The 22,809-nt window shown below is 43.4% G+C and overlaps 1 protein-coding gene across 8 annotated transcripts in view; it reads right to left on the bottom strand.

Moving 5' to 3' along the window:
* MECOM (MDS1 and EVI1 complex locus) overlaps nucleotides 1-22,809 on the bottom strand; it is a 350,717-nt gene that overhangs the window by 182,065 nt on the left and 145,843 nt on the right. For all 8 annotated transcript variants that reach the window (XM_074591441.1, XM_074591443.1, XM_074591448.1 and 5 more), the window contains exon 2: nucleotides 13,380-13,729. In XM_074591441.1, coding sequence (XP_074447542.1) covers nucleotides 13,380-13,729 — 350 coding nt within the window. The remainder of the gene's footprint in view (nucleotides 1-13,379; nucleotides 13,730-22,809) is intronic.

Here is a 22,809-nt window from a genome sequence, read left to right as displayed (position 1 = left end):
ACTTGCCTGTATAAGGAAATATACCTTTAAAATAAACTTGTGAAATAAATTGAAAACATCAGTATCTCAGGCTCCCTGTTCTCTAATTATGTAAAAACTTGAACACGACGCAGTCTTAATTCAAAAGTGAAAATCAGTTGCACGTGTAAAAATATTCAAGTTTCCCAGTGTGTATATATATATTTTTTAAGTAATGAAGTATTAAAACAAGAAAATACCGAGCACAGTCCTAGGAGTGTGTCAGCATATAAATAACGTAACTTCACTGCAGATTCCTTGAAACTTAAGAATTTAAGATTATGCAAAACGAGGCCCTTCTTTTTCTACTCAAAATTTTAAACGCTTATATCTTGTTACAACACTTACAAAGCAAAGATCTCTCGCGGACCCAAAATTCACATCAAAAGTCATTTTCTGAGCCTCACACTATGACTTCAGAGCATCTGAATTCATCTCGTTTACATCCGTTTGTCTAGACGTATCTTTTTATTTTCTGAGCATGTTTTAACCGGTTCACTTTACATCCCTTTTACTATTCAGTTTGTAACTTTACCAAGTTGTATGCATCTATTTCTGAGGTTAAAAAACAAAACAAAACAACCAAAAAACCCTAACACCCAAAAAAAAACATTAAAGGAATTACAATTGCTCATAAACCCCTTAATTTTGAAGCTGACACCCCGCTAAAGAGAAAGCTGAGTACTGGTAGGATTCACTTCTGCCGGCTGCTATTACCGATTTGACTAAGCGTTTCACAGGGGTAAACACCCAAATCATTCGGGGAATGACTGACACGCTATGACATGTGGTTAACAGCCTTACCATGCACGCGCTTGGCTTTCACAGAAATTTTACCGATGCCAACGCAACCTTCCAAATATTTCAGATGATAATTTTCCCCCCCTCCTTAAAAAAAAAAAAAATAATCTTTTACGGCCACGTCTCAACCATTCAAAGGATTCCCAACTGGAAAGGTTACTGTAACTATTTTTTTTCCCCCCCCTTCCTTTTTTTTTGTTTCCCCCAATTGATTGAACTAAAGAGTTTTCTATATATATAAAAAAAATAAAAAGCCGCGTATAAAGCTTTGGGATATTTTAGCAAACTCAACGTAGTGTAACTTTGCTGACAGCTTGTCACATTTCACTGACTGTCTGTCTGGGATCCTGCGATAACATCTGCATTCACTCAGGGCGAGAGCTTACCCTAAGACAAAAAAGTGGGTCCTGCCACATAATGCTCCATCATTCTGTCAGTTCTGACATGGCATCTGAATTTTTTTGAATCACTAAACACTTTTGGGACTCTGGTCCTTATTATCTTTCCTTAGTTTCTATACTCGCGCGGCAATGCTGAAAAATGTAAAATGTGCAAACAAGGTAGTGGACGGCCCGGGCTTTTTGTCGTCTAATCCTCAGCCCCTCATTCATGCTCACTGTTAATCTCTTAAGACATTATAAAACTGTTAGACAAAGAAATGTGAATACCTCTGCTTCTCGGCAGAATGGGAGGAAACCAAGGAAAATCTGGATCATGCTAAGCTTTTCTTTTCACCACAAAAATGGTAACTTAAACCTGTTGCATCAAATTATTTATAATTCCCAACACTAAGGCTTTTTTTTTTTGTTCTTCTTCTTCTCCAGCACTACAGAGCGAGCCCGGCAATATCACAGGAGGGGGAACGCTACTGTTGAATTTTCCAAACACATCAAATGTTTCTGTCGCGCATAAAAAAAAAAAAAATTATACAAAGCCCATCAGAATCAAGAAAATTGGGTTTGAGTCCCGCCACTGTTTAACATTCGGCATGACACCCAGCTCAGAGTCCTGTTCGAGACCCACTTTGGGGAATTTCTTTGCTGCGGACGAAACGGGGGCTGGTGGCGGTGGGTTTGATGGGGAGGGTTTGGGGGGAATCCCAGACGGGGTACGGCACCGGTGCCCCCGGGCTAGCTGGAGGCTTCCTGGCTGGACGGGATGAGGCCCCATTTCCCATTAATCCAGCTCTGTTTGGAGCCGTCTGCTATTTCAGGTCATCGTTTCACTCCTCCCGACTCCCACTGCTGCGGGGGCAATTAGCATGGGGACAAAAGCCGCCCCAGCACCTATTCTAAACCCATCCAAACTCAAACCCACTAAAAAAAAAAATCACACCTGAAATGATACTGTTGCAATCAGCTGAATTTTATTCAGGGATGCTGGGGCTGAAAACCAGAATTCTCATCTTCTACTCGTGCAACTGTTGTCACGGGTGGCGGGAGCAGATAGCTGAGTCTTAAAAATGCTCCAGAAGCACAAAAGGATTTAAATGCAAATGCCAAAGAAGTCACACGTACCGAGTCGAATCCTTACCACGAGGGTTTCTTTACACACACAGCAGCTTCTGTTAAAGTCGTAATTTTCAAATAATTATTTAAACTAGTGTAAAAACAGAGCGTCGTTATTTCTGCCTAAAACGCATGTTTTATTCAGCTTTTCTTGCATGAGTGGGAGGGAACAGACTTTGAGGACAGAAGCTGGGGTGTTGCCTTTTTCACAGCAATGCTAGCCATCGAATTTGGGAGATGATTTAAGAAAATCAACTTTTGAAATGAAAGAGGGGAGGCCCCATACCGGTGGGGCTTGAGCTGTTTTGCCAAGGGCAACGGTGGCGACATTTCAAGCAGAGGAAAGAGTATGGAGTCAGGTACGGGCAGATTGCGTCCCTGAGAGCGGTGATGCACCAAGCCTGGACGGACTGAGGGACGCTGAGAGGCTGACGTGAGGCGAGCAGAGACAGGACGGGATGAAGCAGAAAATTAAAATATACGCAGACACTAAAAGGCAATCAGAGCCTGGTTGGCAGACTGCGTACACGGTCAACACTGGAGGTAAAGATGACCCTCGTAGCAGTGACCTGCTGAAACATAAAGCGAGGAAGACGAGGGTGAGATACGAGGGGCAGAGACGGGCAGGACTGGCAAAGGATGCAGAAGAGGCTGGGCAGAAGGAAATGACAGGGTTTTACACAATGCTGAACTAGGATCCCAGCTGGCTGCAAGGTTTTGGGACGAGGTGGAGGGCAGCAGCACTGCTATGAGGGGAGGAAGAAGAGAGCGATGAAGGAAGGAGAGAGAGGTGTACTGCCTGAGGCCAGCTGGTCAAGGGAAACGCACTTTGAGACCGCAGATCTTTAGACAAATACGAAATAAAGGCTTCTTCTCATGCTGTTAACTGGGGGGAAACTGTAAGTTACTGTCCTCTGTGCAAAAGAGGAGACATATTTGCAAAGGCAGGGCAAGGCACCGCAGCACCACCTTCCTCTGCAGACACAGAGGGTTTGGTAGGGTCATTTCTGGGTTTAGCATTACAGGAAGACAGAAAAACTGGTTTCTCTCCTCCTTGTTAACTGCTCATTTAGGCGCCTACCTATGTGGGTTATTCCAAATAGGTAGATGTCCAGTTAACACTCACAAGAAAAATTACTTCTTCCACGTTCACACGCAAATTTTGGCTTCTGCAGAGGTTATCACTAGGTGAGTGGTTAAAATTTGTCTTTAAAGAATATTTTCTGCAATATAATAATGCTGAGGCTTTCCCATACCCAGATTTCCATTTTTCCATCCAGGAGAGATTTACATTTTTACACGAAATCAACACTACTGCCACGGTTTCGAACTACCCGCTGCTGTAAGCAACAGAAATTCTGTGACTTCAAGTCTCTTAGAAAACACGAATATCCTGACTTAGTCTTGACTGAAATACATATGTGAGTCACCGTTATGCTTTTAGAAAGGCCATTTACCACTTGAGACCGTTTCAAGAAGGTAGGAAGGCATTGGAAGTTCCTCTCAGAAACGCAGAACAGAAACGCACCAGGTCGCCAACGCAGCATGTGAAAACTCACAGAGCGAGCCCGAGCCCGCGCCGCGCGTGTTGCCAATACACTTCATCAAGTTAAGACTAAGAACAACACTTTGGGAAACCCACTATACACAAGAGCCCCTTTACACCATAGGCTTCACCTGATGAAATGTTATGCCTTTTGTGGGATCTTTTACATCTTTCCACGCTGAATGCTAGGACTGCACTTTAAAAGGAAAGGCTACTTAACATTTGGGGGTTTTTTTTCCAAATTAATGCTTGTTGTATGCGCCAAAGTTAACGCGATCACATAAAATTGGGCTGGATTACGACAACTTATGTCTTCACTCCTGTGCATGCCATCTGCCGTTCAGCCAGGAAACGTGAGGGCTGTCACGTCAATAAAACTCCATATTAATACTCTCTGGGGTGGAAATACCCTATTAGCCAATTATTGTTTTCTATTCTTTTCTTCCAAATAGGTATTTTTCTTGTACTGTTCTGATGAACACATCGCAATCTGCAGGCTCCAGCAAGCGGGAGCTGCCTTTTTTGTTTTGCTTTCAAAGTTTAGCGATGTCTTTATTAGACCAAATGCCCAGATTTCAATGGTACCATTAAATCACGCGGTGGTTTAAATGCCAGACCTCAGCGCTGTATCCTCTGAAGTGCCTGTGTTCGTTTGGGTTAATAAGCGTTTTGCCATACGCTAGCTCCCGTCTTCATTTGCTTCTGTTTAATGACGACCGTCTCCTCCTGCCCACATGCCTGCTCCTCTCTCTGCTGCTTGTTGAGCCATCAAGACACACCTTTGTTTCATTTAGTGTGCAATTTTCACCTCTGACCCAAGAAACTAGTCTTAGGCTTCCTGAACTTTATTGCCTGTTAATAGACTGCTGGCTCTCTTTTCAGCAGTCATAGAAATGGTGGAGAGACATTTAATTGAAAAGAGGGACAAAGCTCGAGCCTGAAAGGCAAAGTCAGTAGGGTTTTTAAAAAAAAAAAAATCAAAAAAAATATTCAGAAATAATATGTTTGAGGAGCTTTGGATATTCTTTACAAGTTTGTGCCTCTTTACACAAATAAGAAAGACATCATTGATTTAATTATCTTCCCAGGGAACAATGGTATAATACTCTGAATGGTGCTAAATGATTGATCTGGTAATTCATCTTCTGCTAACAACTATCTATGCATTTTGTTTCTCTCCAGTCCTCAGCCCGATGACATTAGCAGCAATGTCACGGAGCAGTCCTGGGCTTTCATAAAACACCCACAGATGCTCTTTCCTGCCAGTATTTAGGGACACATGGTTATAATTTTGTCTGTATTTCTTTGTCATAGATTACTTTTAACTACATCTATTCAATTAAAATAAAAAAGGAAAGACACAGCTAGAGCCCATCAGCTTTATATCAGAAGGAGCCTTTTAATGAAATAGGGAGACTTAATTTTGTAAGTGTTCTGATGAGTGAGAGATACCTTTCCGTTTTTTCAGAAGTTCTCTGTTTGGTGAATAGTTAGGAAAGGACATTATTGCAGCATAAGGATATTATTGTACACGGAAACGCATTATTAAAAGTGATTTATTGTTCTGTGTTAGGAAACTTATAGGAAAAGTCTGATAATATATTAAACTTGTTTATTATGGACTTCATATAATTTTTGAATAATGCAGCTTTTTCTTTTGACAAGAGCAATAAACTCTGCTGGTATAGACATACGTTGATTATCCCAAGTCAACTGTGTTGCTTAAAGAAACATGCCCAAACAATCAGCTTTTGACAGCTGCATCTCTTGTTATTTACAATAGCCATCACAGTAATAACTCACCATTTCTATATTAATAAGGCAGTGAAATTTATTATGATGGTATTGAAAAGTTATTAAGTACTGCATCCCAAGTGACAAAGTACCACAGCACTGTCACTATCCAAAAGCAGTTGCCCATCCATCACAAAGCTTTCCAGATGGTCCTGCATCTTTATCGCTCCCAGGTTGGTGACATCACCTGTTCACCCACTCAAAATTGATGATGAAAGCAAACAGATCTATCTTACTTACATTTACCAAATCAATTTAATTTTACAGGCCGTGGCTTAGTGACATATTGACTGTTTTCCTTAATGGCATCTACTGTACTTAATGCAAAGAACTCATCTTTGAATCCTGGCTTGCATAATGTGGCATTTCGTAATAAATTTTTTATAACATATTTATTTAATGGGAAGAATTATGATCGTTTGTCACTTCTATTAAATGCAATTATTATTCTCTTCAGTATTATCTTTTTTATTTTCCTTTCTGCTGTTGTCTTTCTTAACGGCTAAATTCAATTTACAGTTTTTGTCTTCAAAAGGGACATCTGGTGTATCTCACAATTAATTTTCTTCATATTTTGATAATCTTACACTCCAAAGTCAGCTTTTCTCTCAGTTTATTTAGTGCAATTACCTGTTTGGACAAAGTGCTACTGAACTCAAATAAAATCTACCTGGGTCACATTTGAGTAAATAATAACCACCTTATTTTGAAGGGGAATACAAACTCCTGAAGTATCCCCCCAGTTCTGCTCTGAAGAAGATAACAAAACTTCCTTCTCCCCCTCCTACTTCTAAGTCCACTTGACCCTTATGGTTTCACTCCGCTTCCCTCAGGAGTTAATGCTGCTCCTGACTAAATTAAAACCTCGTTGGCTTTGTGGGGAATACATATGCAGACCTACAGAGAGGTTTCTGTGGCTTTAGACTGTGCCATGAAATGGGCGATTTCCTGCTGCCAAGGTCAAGGACAGGGTGGAGCATCCACCATGGGTGGAGAAACGGTCGGTTCTACAGAAACCATTTCAGGTTTAATTGAGACAAAGGTGCTGCCTCGCCTTTTTATGTGAGATTTCACAGCCGTGCCGCACCAGTACCCGCTCAGCCTGCTGCACTGGCTGATGCCGTTGCATCTTCCCAATGCTGTTGCCGCATTGGCTTTGGGATGGCTCAGCGACCCCATGAGCAGCAGCCCCGGTGCCAGAGCCGGCTCAGGACAGGGGAGAGCAGCACCTCCCTTCTGGCAGCCGCTAAAGCCTCTCAGCTACCTTGTGTGATAGAGCTTTGAAGGTTTTCTGGGAATAGCTCCATTGCAGAGCCAAAGAGGGAGCTTTGCAGATCTTGTTCCTGCTCCCCTTCCAGTGAGCAGCAGCTTTGCCTGAGCGGGGGAAGGCTGTGGTCTTTGTCCCAAATAGAGGGCATCACGTCCCACCAACCTCATGGTGTGAGACTCTGCTTAATCTTGTGTATGAAGAATTAAGAGAATTGAAGAGTGGAAGTAAGGAACGGTAGAGAAAGACAACGGTAGACTTCTGTGTGTGTTGTCTCCATGCCCTAACCCTCTTCCATCCACATGAAACAGCCCAAAGGACCAACAGCTCCCTTTTGTTGTCGAATATATTTAATTCAAACTGAATGACAAGTCCACCTGCTCTTATCTTACTATGCAAGGACCTGGTGTTTGCTCATTTGTAATTATAAACTACCTGTCCTCTGAGCAGGGAGAAAACTGGTGTTAACAGCCAGGTAAGCTGGTCGGGGTATACAACTGCCATTGCCTCTTAGAGCCATGCTTTGGCTCGTGAAGCATCTGCCTACCTTGCTACAGGACTCCTATTGCTGCGGTAGCATCTGACTTGGTCACAGCCTCGCCACAAGACACAGATGCAAACAGCAGAAGAATTCAACTGGTACCACTAGCAGCACCGTAAGTAACGTCTTTCGTACACGACTTTCAAGGGCCTGTCTTAAGCACCCTCGCGCATACTCACCCCAGGCAAGACACACGGTAAGAACTCCATCCTATGTGGCACCGAACACTATGTCCCTAACGGAGGGCTCAGCACAGCGGCTAAGCACATGGTTAACTCAAACACCTGGGTAATCCTGCTGATGATAAGCCCGTGCCTAAGTGCTTTATTGGATCTCAGCCAGAGCGCTCTATGCCTGGCAAAGCTGAGCTCCGAACGGGATAAAACATCACCTATGCACTGAAGGAAAGGTAAGGATGTCACCCCCACCCGCAGCTGCCAGAAGTGGATGATCTTTTAACCTGGGGAAGAACATGCTATATGCAAAACTAGGTCGGTCTTGTATTGATCAAAAAGCATCTCCACCCCCCCACTATAAAACCAGTTACTCCTTTTTCATTTCAAATAACAGAATAACCCACATTCCTATTCCTGGTTTTTCCTCAATAATAATTTTGCAAAGGTTCTTGGAGCCTTATACTGCTGAAATCCATACGCAAGGAGAAAATGTAGGCAGGGAATCTTTCCACTTTCCACCCACCTGGTTGAGCATGGAGTTGCTTTGCATGTTTCTGTTTTTAAAGGTGATTCAAGAAAAGGTCAAGATTTGGTCTGTAAGCCAGCGCAGTGTGAAAAGTATCAGACAACAGCATAAAATTAAAGTTTTTTTTTTTATTTAACACTAGGATAAACTCCATATCCCAAAGAAAAATATTCAGAAGCGATGAAGGCTGTTCCTTTAATTTTTCCTTTTTTCAAAGGACGATCTACCACTCTATCCCAGTGCGGTTCCACTGACTACAGGGCAGTTATTTCCCCCAGCACCCGCGGTGTTTATTAAGAATAGCTTAACACAAGTCTTAGGATGCGTGAATCCCATGCCCAGTTATTTAAAAGACGCTACACTTTTTGTCCTGTTTTTATAAAAAGAGGCAGATCCTGCTTTCAACGTTGTGACAAATATTTTCCAAAGGAGGACCCAAAAATGTGGAATAACATTGCTACAGAGAGCAGAATCGGCCTGTGACTCCCGTTGGGTACAGTGGAAGTTTTTGGATGCTAAGAGCAAGAAAACCAAGCTAGCGGTTTAGGCACTACAAGCTTGATTTGGGAGAAGATACATTAGATTCCAACTCTAAAACTGTATACCTTTACATTTTGTAACTTATTATTTAATTTTCATAAAGATAGGTGGTACACCTAGAACCCAAAATCTCAAATAAACCTAAATTTAAAATTTTAAAAAAGCCAAAAGAAAGCCAAAGAGTGCAGAATTTAAACTTAAAATTGCAACTATTCCAGTCCCTATAAGATCGGATCAGTTACTCCAAAACTATTTTTAAGAAGTTGTCCAGCTTTCCTCAAAGACGCACATCAAAAAGGTCAGAGGAGAGGTAAACGAATAGGCAAGCAGTCTCCTAATTTCCATTTAGAAGTAATAGTATTGAGCATACTCTACCAAATCTGAGATGTTTTTCAGCCTGGCTGTCATGACAAGAAAATATACTCTGCTCTATAAACGGATTATATGCTCCTCTATAAAGCTTTAAAATATTTTTTACTTCTGTGACAAGCTTGATTTGTTAGAGTTTACTGCTCCTGTTTTTACCTTCCTAGTAAAGAAATAAAAGTTTAGGATAAAAAAAAAAAAAAAAAGCTGTGAAGAAATTGCACCTATGAATGAGACCGAATTTGCTGTAGCAGTAAAAGGGCTGAATTTGAATATCCGACGTGGTCCGGAAGAAGCTGGTCGAAGATAGGCGCATGTGCTTTGGTGACCTAGTCAAAGGCTTTCTTTGAAATACTCTCCCAGTTGTTTTTCATAGCAGGGCATGAACCACGATGAAGTCACTAAATTTGTGTTCCCTTGCTTTTGTTTTTTTAAAAAAAAAAAAAAAAAAAAAAAAAAAATTACTGCCATCCCTTAAAAGCTTGTTTTCTTTGTTGATTAAGCAGCAGTCAATTTTCCCTTTTCAAACAACCACGGAGCAACAGCCTCCCGACCCCCTCGGATATTCGGGCTGCCGGCAAATACTAAAACCTCGGTGACAAACTGCAAAAAAGCTCGACCTTTCCCCTTGTCCGGTGACCCCCTGTTCGATTTGTACTTTAGCTAACCAATACCTGATTAGATAATGCTCCGCTCTAGACCCACAAAATGAGATAAAATACAAATTTATGGCTTTTCATTTAAACTGGTCTGCAGCACTCTAATCATGAGCCAAGCACAGCTATATCACAACAAATTCTCTTTGTCCCAGAGTGTGCTTTATGGCTGAGGTATATAAATGGACACAATAGACCTTGTTTTGTTGTACTTGCTCCGACAAGACTCTACGTCGATGCTATAGGGAGTCTTGCTATAGGGGAAGGTAGCAACAGGCCCCGTGAAATTCCTCAGCCTTCTGCAGCAAGTTTTCCTTTATCATCAACTGCCCGGCTGCAAAATTTAACAGCAGCGGTTCCTCCAGCTTCCACTTCTCTCCCGACCACTACAGGCTAATCCTGGTATCAACTCAGATGGACATCAGTCACAAGAACTGGAAGTCAGAAGTAACCCACAGCTGTAAACAGCCAAGACTATGACAACCTTTTGCAAGGGAATAAAAATGTCCTTTCCAGAAGTGTAGTTACAATCCAAATTTGTGTGTGGCTATAAACTCTTCCCTGCAATGTGCATGTAGGGGGCTCAGGGGTTTTTTTTGGTTTTTTTTTGTTTTGTTTTGTTTTTTTTTTTTTTTTTGAAGTTTTCTACTTTAAGACTCTCGGCTATCTAGCAATCCTAAACAATTGCAAATCTTTCATAGTAAAATCAGTGATTTATCCAGCAACACAAAACAGCTGAGGAAGATGCTCAGCTTTCCTTCCAAACATATTTTAATATGTTTATGCTAATTATTTTCCTGAAAAGAAATTCTTCCTTCGTCACCTTTGGAAGCCAAACACCATTGTACATTCAGTGTTTCACCTTCAACTCAGAAAAATGCAGATAAAACGGAAAGATTGAATTTTACAATAACTTAATCATCCTTTCTGTAGCCACAGGGGAGTCTATTCAGGAGAAATAAATAAATACACAAGCATTAGCAACACCGCAACCCCACTATGTCTTTCCCTGCGCAATGCACATGTGAGATGAAGGAATGAGTAATCCAAGACGCAGCAAAATGCTTTCCTCGGCCTGTGGGACCAGCAAGTATTTTGAACAGGTTGAGACATTTCACCTTTTGAAGCCACCAGACACAGCTGACCTCTACAGCACCATGAACCGGGAATTACTTATAATCAAACATAAGAGAATATCGTAACAGTATCTACATCAGTGCAATTCACACAGCAAGCATCATTGTGGAAAGAAAGGTTTTAAAGCCTCTCATGCTACGAAGTCACTAAAACCCACAGTCAGTACCATACAGAAACTTTGGTTCCATCTTTCCTCCATTTAAAATATAATAATGAAATTTCACCTTGATATCAGCAACAGCAGACTGAATTCCTCATTTGTTAACTGACTTATTGGCACCTGGCAGGACAAATGCCCTGTTTAACAAAAGTGCCCATTCAGGCAGAAATACCGACACCAGAAAAGCTTACATTCCCAAAACTGCCTTTAAACGTCAATAAATGACACCTTTCCCTCACCTTCCCATGCTACCTTTGACGCTGTCTGAGTCCACATAACAGTAACAGCGTCTTTTTCCCTTTTTCATCCCAAAGCACGGGCTCAAGGTAGTGGTGGTGTCCACAGCAGTGTGATGATGAGAACCTGGGCTGGGCACCGGGAAGGTCCTCTCCAGCGCTACCAGGTCCCCCCCACGTGTCCTTTAGCCTTAACCTTCACTACATGCCATTTTACTCATTGTGTAAACTCTGGTAACCAGCATTGCTTTGTCTCCCTTCAACTACAATAAATGTACTTAACCCACTTGTTGGAAAAATATTCGGTTTCAGGCTCCCCTGAGCGCTGCAGAGCACTTCTCTAGATGAGTGGCCAAACTGCAGAGGGACTCAACTGTTGATTTTGTGTGATTTTGCTCCAACACTTTTCAATAGCTTCTCCCCAGCTGTCCCAAATACATAACACTATTCAAATGGCATGAGTCCTGCAGCTTGAAAGGGATTCAAGCCGCCAGCTGGACTTCCAGCACTATCAAGATAGGCATTTCTTGTCTGGATTTCGCAGACTCCAAAATCCTAAGCATTCGAACCAGGAAAACTAGTTCCTTATATCGTGGAACATTATCGTCATCTAAGGGTGTGAAAGTCAAGATAGGTTTCCCTCGATTTTAGTGGGGCTATCGTGCGCTAGACCACCTGAGGATCCAGTCTAAAATACACTAATTTTGGTACACATTAAGCCCGCAAGTAAGGCTATGTTCTCCGCAGTTTTGCTCCAGTTTCTGTTATCAATATCTGTGTGGTTAAAAGTCAGATTTTATGGCTTTTTGGTGCCTCTTTCAAATAATAAAGATTTCTCACCAGCAATTATATTGCATCAGGGTCTGTTAATTGGATAGAGTGCTGCCAAGTCTATAATTTCTCCTGACACCGTTCTGTCATATTGTCACAGGTCTCACCAGAGTTTAAACAATAGGATAGAAAGTTTGGAATGAACTCAGAGAGTATTTATGGAGAGTTAAGAGCAAATCAAACCTCTATTTTCCACCATACCGGCAAGGCTCCGCTCCCCAGCAAAACTCCATTTTTCCTGGGAAAATGAACCTCCCAACTCTCCAGAGGTCAGTCGTGCCCCTGGAGAGCCATGCAAGCGCTGCACTTCTCCCCTTATCAGAAACCAAAGGAAACGTACAGATGGAAAGCTGAGATTGCGCTCTGCTTCTACAGCACATTGTTAAAACTATGAATAAAACCGTGCAAGAACGTTTGTGACGCCATAACACAACTTGCATTGTGCACCACTTGATGTCTAAAACCCTGACCTGACTGCGGACCTGCAACTCGGCCAGTTCCACGGCGATATCACGAGGAAAACACGCTGCCCCCGAAGGCCAGGAAAGCAAGAGGCAGCTGCGGTACTCGCCAAAGGAGACCTTGGCCTCCTTCAAGAAAAGCAACATTTCTCAGAGTATCTGCAGAAGCAACACGAGCCACATCGTTCCCATGTGTGCTAGGTTTGACACCAGCATCCAAACAGCCTTTCACCAAATGAATGGCAAAATTCCCATTAAGTTAAATGGAAGCGGGATCAGACCCCCAGCTTTTGATGTCCCTGAACAGCACAAGGTTCTGCAATAGCAATTGTAGCCACCCAAGACTAGATTTTAGGGCTGTTCTAACCATTGTTGACAGAAAGGGGCGATGCACAACCCTGAAAGCAGCACCCAGCTTCTGTTCAAATAGATAGCACAGTGTGGTTTGCAAACCCTTCACCCGCAGACGTGCCGCAGGGCTGCACGAGAAGGAATTAAGAGCGGTACAGAAGTGTTCCAACATTGCAACTTCTTCCTTTCCTTCCCTAAGAGAGGCATCACCTGCCGATATCCACCCGGACAGATTTCACACACAAAGAGCAATAATAATTTCCTGTTTCTTTTCTTTTCTCTTTTTTAATTTACACTTTTTTTTTTTTTTTTAATCCAGAAAGCCCCGCGAGGCCACGAAGCAGTCTCAGTGCACAAAAATATCCCCTGGCTGCTGCAGGATAGGACTCAAATTCTGCAAATATTTCTGTGTTTATAGACACACAAGAGAGTTCAACAGACCGAAAGAATGTAAAGTGCCTTACCTCCCAACCGTAACTGGGATCTTTAAGGTGTGGCCGCTGCTCTCCTACAAAAGGGCCAAACTTTTCCCCTGCTTCAATCTTCCTTTTGGTCCATATCCCTAATCCTGCTCCAGGAATGTTGGATTCTCGGAGCTCAAACTCTGAAGGAATGGGAATGTCATCGGGAATGTATATCGGAGCCTTGTAAGGAGAGCTCTCCTTTGGCGTGAAAGCTTCGCTGGAGGTTGCTGGAGAAGACGGCTCTTGAATGCTGACGGCTGTTGGACACTGGGCGTTTGCAACTTCTCCATCAGCTTCTGGCACTTCCTCCAAAGGAAGTTCAGGAAAGCTTTCATACAAACATTCATCACCTGGAAAACAAAGCCAAACAGTAGGATTTGAAATATCCTGACAGATTTTGCATATGAAACCCTTTCAGCCCGCACGTAAAATGGAGAGGACAGTTTGGTAGGCGGGCAGCACCTTCATCAATCACTAGTCCTGCAGCAGAGCCTCAGCCTGGAAGGAGCTGAGCCTTTTCCCTGTTGTAGGCCTGGGGGTACACAGTGTTTCTCAATATTCCTGACATCAAAAGTGGTTTACATCACGGAACACAAGCGAGGGAATTACATACAGATGTATATGCAGGCACACCCTATTGTCCAATCTGGTCCGGATATAGCGCTTTGCATCGCATACTCTTTGAAATTACAATTGAAAGCCAGCATTATACGTTACAACTGAAATCTAAGTGAAGTGAAAAGCAGGAAAGCTTTACTGGTCTTTCAGAGAGACAGATTGAACCTAAAGTAGCCAAAATTAAGTTTGATGGCCTCCAATTAGTCTTTGGAGGAAAGGATCCAGCCTACCACAGAACTCTTGGCAAGAACTTCAGCTGATGTAAATCAGTGTCTTACCATTGACCTCCAAGAAACGCAATGATCTAAAGTAAGTTCAGGATCCAAGCAGCACCTTATAGAGAACATGAACCTTCTCCTCTTACAGTTGCAAAAAAAAAAAAAAAAACCCTAACAAAAAAAAAAAAAAACAAAACCTGGGGCAGATCCAAAGCACATCAAAAAAAAAACCAAACAACTTCATCTCTGGGGCTTAGCCAGCAAACAAAAAGAAAAAGAAGAAAAAAGAAAACGTCACTATTTTTGACAGCTCAAAACGTAAGGCTGATTGTAAATTCCTTTTAGCCAAAAAAACTCTGAGTGACTTCAGCAGGGGCTTCAGCTGCACCAGCAATGCAGTATTCAACCCAGTAACACGTGCAAAAAGAGCAAAAAGACAAACAAACCAAAAAAACTTCTTATTTACATTAATTTAACTTTATTAATGTCACTGTACTTTTCCTACACAGCGGAATTCATTCCACTTATTTCCAACCTAAATAAGAGGCGAGAATACTATTCTCCAAGGCATGAAGCTTAGAGACCAGGTATTTAAGATCGGAGCGTGAGGAAATTTGCATAATATGGTTGGCCCAGAAATTAAAGCGTTACGCTGGGCTTGGCGTTCAGAATGTCTCCGTTTCAGTGAAGAAACAGGAAACTTTAAAACGTTCTTTCAATTTCTTGCTCATTTAAGAAACTATCCATGGTAGATTAGCACCGTCTGCCTTTTCCACTGGAAACTGGTCATAGCCCATTATCTCTCACATCTTTGTTACATATTATCTCACAGTTTTATATCTGTACTTTCATGCTTCTGGTACTGCCTAAGACAAACACTGGGACATAACAAATCATTTTAATAGATTGCTCCCATCACATGACTGGCAAACTGGATTCTTCATCTGTGAGCAATTTATTCACAGCCATGAACTGTTTTTCTTTCTTTTATGTGGCACTGGCTATGACCTCATACATGTCACAAGAAAGTTCAGCTGCCCGTTCCCTCGGCCTCTGCTTTGGCAGGCTGTCCCTGCACTTTAGCGATTGAACCCAATATTGATTAGTTTGTCACTTTTCTAATACCTGGCGCTATGAGAAGTAGGAAATCTTGACTGACTCTACCATTTAGCTGAGAAGGACAGAGAGAGGGATTTTCCATTGTTTGTGCTTCAGAAATCCTGCCTGTGACAGCTTCGGTGGTGCTGAGTTTAGCAAAGATGCTCAAGAGCCCGTGAAAGCACCGGTGCAGAGAGCTTGCTCTGTGTGCAGCACCTATGAGCCCATGCCCGTACTTTTCTGCACACAGAAAAATCTCAACGTGGACGCCAAGGGACAGGAAAGAAGACAGGAAAAGGGTAGAGACACAGCTCCACCTGGATGTCACCGTTCATTTCACCAGGCACTGAAACAACCACATCAGCAGCCATCTCTCTTGCACCATGGCATTGCTGCTGCCCCCAAACATGGCTCTGCTCCAGCGCGGTGGGACGGGCAAGAGAGGTTGGTCCACGCCTCCTGAGCATCCTCAAAACTCCGACGCTGCGTCCACCCAGGGCAGGCTCACCCCCAATTCAGATTTCTTCCCCCAGCTGTTTAGCTTGCAGTCCTGCCTAAAAGACTTCAGCCGGTTTTGAAAGTGGAAAAAAACCCAACGAAATCTAGCCCATGTATACACATGGGGTGCAGGAAGAGAAATCACACAAGGAAAGTGATCAGGATGATGATAAGCACATGGCTCACTGGGAGGGGGTTTTTAAAAACTTCAGGCATCTAAATCCTGCGGATTTACCACGACAGCTGGGCAATTGACACTCAAACTCCTTAAAAAGCCCATCTCACCACTGTTGTCCCCATCCCACGAAGCAGTGCCCCGTAAAACCAAGGCTCTCCCTGTGCCCCACGTCCGCGTTCGACTCTCCTCCAAACAACAAAGCGCCTCAGCCAAATTGTTTAAGACACAGCAAGCAACGACCTGCTCTGTGCCTTTCCCCAAAGGGCCACCTTCCTCAGCCCCACTTGCCAGCACCGCCTGTCCACAAGCCGAGCTTTAAACATTGAGCAAGCACGGCTTTGCAGATGTTTCTTCTCCCCCAGGGACAGTCCAGTTTAATTCCTCTCTCGCAGACTCAAAGGCCTCAGTTATACTTATCTCAGTCATTCTGGCTAAACTCATTTTTAGCCATATAGGGTCAAACCTGCAGCTGATAAATCGGCCTCTGGAAGGCTGGCAGGGAGACAAGTCCATTTGCTGGGTCTATTGTGCCTCCTTTGATTTCCAGCAGCCACACCCGATGTCGTCGTTAAACATGGGCTTTCAGCTTGAAAGCTCTGGAAAATATAATACGCCGATATGCCCCAAAGCCCTAGCAGTGCGGGTAAAATGGATTACTGAAATGTTATTCTGCCTGAAATAGCAACATATTCTAGCAAAAAATATATTTTAAAACCTCAAAATAAACGCGAAGCCGAATTACGACTGACCAAGAGACAGGAAGACCATTAAGACATATTTGTGAAATTAATGATAGAAGGAGCTAAGTTAAAATCAACGTACGTGAAACAGGATGTGGTCTTCATTTTCAAAGGGTGTGGGACTATTCCCCTTAAAATTTACACCCACGTGGAATAGAGGGACTTCTAGCAAAACCATGGGATATTGACCAATAGAAAAACCTTCGTGAGGTTAGAATTAGACCCAGGGACTGCGCTGGTAAGCATCGTTTTCCCAGTGAACCGCGAATCATTCGCACAGATAGCACTGCAGTTTTGAAATTCAAGATGGCTTCTTTAAAGTCCAGTAATTATCCCTGCTAGAAATGGCATGAAATAAAATCAAGGCCCCCGATAAGGGAACAGATGAGATTAGGTAATGTGGAAGCTCTAGATATTAGCCTCCATAAAATTCTTCACTGCTATTTTACAACAAAAATATGAGCAAGCTTCAAAGGAAACCCAGGAGGAAAGGTTAATTGCTACTAAAAGACCAGGGTGGACACCTGCGTTTGCACTTTTGACACAACCTTGCATGCCAGCAGGAAAGAGTCCACGTGGCTGCGTGCTGGGGATGTGCCTGATGAAGACAGGAGAGCAACGTGCCAAAGCTACCGCCGTAACTCCGGGGCCTGGGGTCACTTCAAGACCGAGAGGGCTTCTGTGCACGGCTGGGAGGAGGAGAGGACTTCCTTCCATTCGGATGTATCTTAGCAGTTCAGCACGCTCTTCCTCTCCAAAAGCAATTAGGTAGGAGGCACTAATGACTGAGGGAGGCAGAGGTTGCTGAACGCAGCCCAAACCCCCTTCCCCTGGCTGCAATTGCTAGTGAGGCTGAGGCGTGTTGTTAACAAAAGCACCCTGGGCCACACGGTCAGTGAAACTCTGCCTTTCTGCAGCTGAAATGGCACACAGCGGCGTCTCACATCGAGGGGACATGCTAGCCTGTTACACATATCAGCGTTTCAGGGCAGTCTTCAACTCAAAGTTCATACAAAGTCCTCCAGGGATCAAGTCTGCATCCAGATCTCCAGACCCAAAGCCACCCCTAACAAAGAGAAGTGCATCCATTCTTCCTTTCTTCAGGCAATTTGTGCCTGAGGATATACACTCCTAAAGTGACTACTGACTGATAAACACTCTAGCACATAAATCCAGTTCTCTGCACTTGGAGTCATGCACGTGGACATCAGTGACTTAATCATGAGCTGGATGGCTGATAACTCCGGATGAAAGAAGTAGGCTGGAAGCAAAAGCATCCAGAGAGCCTACTTCAGAAGTGTTTCTAATGCCATCGCCTTCTGAGCAGGGTAAAGTAAGAGCTGAGATAAATGTGGAAGTGGCTCTTCGCAACGAGAAGATACACACAGGTTTGTGCCTGCAACTTCTCAAAGGTGAGAAAGATGACCCCTAGGCCCAAAGACTAGACATTGGAAATACCTGGCTCTGTTTGATAGGAGAAGTCCATCACATGCCAAGAGTTCCACTGTTGACCATGCCTGACACGAACCTTTGGTGAGCATACAATAACAAAGGCTTTGGGGGAGCGCAGTAGGATCAGTGAATTAGACCCTTCTTCCTGTGCGAGACGAGGGTGGACCTGAATGTACCACAAAGCCCTGAATCAGATCCTTGAAAGAGCCCGGAGAGCGTTTATAGTTGTTTGACTTAGCATTTCTATTCAGCGCTGAGGAAATCAGCATGGAGTATTTGCAGGGATATCGGAAAAGGAGGCAGGCATTTCCTGTTGCATACAAATGGGGCACCTTTATCTGAATTTCTGTTTGAACGAGTATTAAAGAAAAAACACTGTTACAGGCAGGGACTCATTGATTACAAAATACATCCCCATGGGTCTAGAACACAGGAGGTCAGGAAAAGCAGAAAATTAAGAGAAGAAAACTATTAGCTTCCAAAGGAGCATCGAGCCAGTGGTGAGCTAAATGGGAGCCACCTGACAGTCCCACACCAGGTAGGCATGGCTCAGAGGGAGTCACTTTTACGTCCTCTAGAGGAGAAGCAGGAAAGGATCCTTAGCTTTAGAAACGTGCAGAGATTGGGTTACTATCTCCAGGCTCAGACGGGACTCTAGCCAGGAGCTACATTACTCTACTTGAACGTTTTATCAGTTAACATACCTGAAACTGGTTTGTGCCACTCCCTATTCACAGAAGTGTTTCGTGGAGCTGGACCTAATGACAATTATTTATTATTATTTGTATTGTAACACAGTCTGGGGGCCCCAGGTGGGACCCCACTGTGAAAAGCATCGGACAGACCTTATCAAATGAGATAAGATTCTAAACAGAATAGAGCTATTAATTTAGGTAAAAACCATAAAACTACCAGAGGAGAGAAAAACCAGTTTACAAATAGAAAGTTTGGTTGTTCAACAAAAGAGATTACAAGCAAGCGTAGAGATAAACACGGCGCTTGAAACAGTTTTGAATCATTACTTCAATTACCAAGGAAAAATACTTTCACAAACACTAGCCTTCAAACGCATGGGTATTTTGCATATCGTATTACTTGACCCTAAACACAAGGATGAGAAAACCAAAGCCGCCCTGAACATACTCAAAAGGTCCAACCCTGAAAACCACACTCATGGACCACGCAACGAGAGCAAGGGGGACCAAAGCACCCGTGCGGTGGCCCCCAAGGCCAGATTCTGATTTCTCTTACACAACTGTTAAATCCAAAGTAATTACTTTAGACTTCCTCCAAGGAATAAATGAGATCAGTGTCTGTCCTGGAGTTAGCCAAAGTCACTCGAATTTCTTCAGGCTGATGCTAATATAACAAAATGAGAGGGGAAATGTGGTGCCCAGATTTCAGCTTTCCCTCCGCGCTCGAGAGGCTGCGGATTGCAGAGGGCAAAGCTCGCCAAAGCCTCCCTGCACCGAGCAAACCCTTCTGCGGCGCCGGCAGAAGAGGGAGTTGTAGGAAAAGCTGCGCAGACAAAGGCAGGCGAAAGAAGGCAGCCGGAGCACAGCGCGCTTTGGGGCTGAAGTACAGAAATCACCAACTTTTCACAGTGCTGCGCCATGGGCTGCGGTGTCCGTATGAAAGGGGAGCTCGGTTCGGGTCACCGCTGGAGCACCCCGTGCGAAGGGCTCGGTGCTGCCGGGAGCTTCTCTCCGTGCCTCCCTGCGAGACACACATCACTAACAACAGTGCACGTAACTCACAAGACAAATTAAAAACCTCCCCTTGCACGGGAAGCGGCTTTTGCTTCTTGAATTATTGTGCTAGCAGAAAAAACAGCCCTGAAACAAGAGGCTCACAGCGGGAGCAGAAGTGAGCTCCTGGGGGCAGGATGAGCACCGAGCGCCTGGGAGAAACCTGTCCACAGGCGGGCAAGAAGCGAAGTTACACACACTAGAGAGCATCAGGCCTTTGAAACAGGATAATTTCAGCGTTGCCAAGCGTTGGTACTAGACCAGCAAAGTCATAATGTAGTAACTGCGTAGGGACCTGCCCCGTCGGCTCTGGCAATTCTCACTCTCAGCCCCTACAATAACTAGTAGCGTTTGGTGCTCTGTCTAGTGTCATTCATGTCTAATTGAGTAACACAGTCAAAAGCATCTGATGTGGACCAGACGCTGGCTTTTAATTAGGGTCCAGCACTGAGAGACTACGGGTCAAATTCTACTTTCATTTGCACGGGAGCCACTCTCCTCGATGTCAGGGGAAGTTGCACCTGCGTAGCTGAAAAGCAAAATTTGGCTGCTTGTGTTCCTGTGCACTTCCCATATAAATTACTGTATTACATGCAGCAACAAAGAATTATAAATGTTGGCTGGCACGTACTGAACTTATTTACAAGTTAAGTCTAATTTTATTTATAGTTCCAGTACAATCATCTCTGGTAGAAATATTTATGTTATCTGTACTTCTGGTCTGTTAAGAGTCTGCCGCAATCATAAACACCGCTGAAAAATTATTCGCAGTTAGCAGGGTTTAAACTACCCATTATATCACCAGCTAGTGCCAATAAACTTTGGTGCTGGCTGATAAAGTTTCCTCAATGGAATAAATATATATTTGACTTTCAAAATCTTTTCTGGGTTACACAGAGCGGGGGGTAAGAGAAGAGGGAAATGCCGGCCGGAGGGTTTGATATACTGAGGGACAGTTCTGCAGCCAGGACAGATCCGGGAGGCAGCCCAAAGCACGCTGAAACTCTAACTAATAGCTTTAAGTTATATCTTAGTAAAATGTTTCAACCGAGTGGTGCTGCGGCAGCTAAGACGTACTCACTGACATCCTTCGTGACTCTCTACACGGAGTAGGCCCAAGGGAAGAAATAATCTGCCTTGAAATTTTGAGCCCCGAGTACTGGTCACCGCTAAGGGAGGGAAATGGATTAGAGGAACCAGCTTTTGTTCATTGTTCGATTGCCATAATGGTAAACACGATGTATATTCTCACACTGATGTGGCGCAAGAAGCCAATCTGCTTAGGAGAAAACTGAGGACGGGAAGGTTAAATATGAATTAGTGAGATCAGACATTTATACATACAAAACACTAACTAGGAAGAAAATTTAACTAAATCTACATGAGCTGGAGTAAGATAGAAAAGGTAACGCACTTTAACAGTCCCTGACAGGGTGAAAAATTTATTACTGCAAAAGAACATTTTAAAATCAAAACAATTACTTAAACCTACAGTATTATAATCAAGGCAAACGAAACTTTATCTTGATGTAATAAATCAGTGTAACTGAACTTCTTTTTACTCATTAGTAGACCTTTACTGTTTTAAACTGAGATGTGTCACAAAGTAGCACTAGAAATCACATGCCTCTTTCTAACAGAAAGCGGTAATAAAAGATGACTATTCTACCAAATTATAATGAAGACAGATAACAGAGTGAATTATAAAACAAAGGTTATAGATAGAGACTGAGCCTTGTAGAGGTAATGACTTTTAATTGGATTGAGTTTATCATATTTTCAGAGGTACAGCACAACCAGAAGAAAGGATTAGAATTATTTCCACATTTCATTATTTGGCATAATGAGAAAACAGAGGGAGGTCCACATCCCTGATGTGTTTGGTAAGCCACAGGAGACGTTGAACATGTCAGTATCTGGTAGAGTACGGTCCCGAGACACAAATGCATTCGCTCCTTTATAATGCGGCAAAGTGTAATCACTTGAAAAAGGAAAAAAAGCCAGGTCATGAAGTTTTGAAACAAAAGTGCACTACGAGTAAAAAGGAATTTAACCCCTTCCTGCCAGCAGCCACTTTAGCACAGCCTATGAACAGCCATACATCCGCTTTGGGAAGCTGAGCAATTTTCTAAGCACCAATAGGCAAAAAAAAAAAAAAAAAAAAAAAAAAAAAAAAAAAAAGAATTGGTGCAGGCTGGGCCACTCCATCCCCACTCTCACGCCTGTATAGTCACACCATCACAGCAAAAAGGCCCAGGGGAAACCATCAGGGAGTGGACCTGCCCTGGCTGAATCCCAGAGGGATGCCCTGCCTGCGCTCCACTTGGGAAGAGTGCAGGACATGGACCGTAGGGGAGCAGGCAGCTAGGGATGAAGGAGCAAGAGCTGAGTGAGGGGTTATCGGAGAAGGCCTGATAGACACGGCAGGGTACCAATGATGTACCCTGTTTGCATGCTATACCCAAGTATTTCAGGGAGGGCTGGAGTTTCGGGGTGTTGCCTCTGGAAACCTGAGCTGCCGTAGAGCAGAGACAGAAGGTTTTGCACCAGCAGGCAGACAGCTTTTTAATTATGCAATTACAGTGAGAGAGTCTTAATTATATTTGAGTGTCACTGTGATACGCCGTAGTTAAGTCCTTGAAACACTAACAGAAGTACTCATAACAAATACACTAATCAGGAAAAGTATCAAATAATTAATCCTACAATACTGTCCACTTCAAAAACTCAAGGTCTGGCAAGACCGGTTTCCAGCATTTGTTTCCGAGGAGATACAAGGCCACAATTTTTCCTGCAAGTGACTTCTCAGCAGCATGTGCTGTAGTTGTATCTCCGCAAGGTCACCCAGTAACAAGCAGGATGTACTTAGCTGATTGGAAA

Source organism: Larus michahellis, chromosome 6 (assembly GCF_964199755.1).
Source record: "Larus michahellis chromosome 6, bLarMic1.1, whole genome shotgun sequence".
In the NCBI taxonomy this organism is placed as follows: Eukaryota; Metazoa; Chordata; class Aves; order Charadriiformes; family Laridae; genus Larus; species Larus michahellis.
This window is presented reverse-complemented; position numbering and strand designations above follow the sequence as displayed.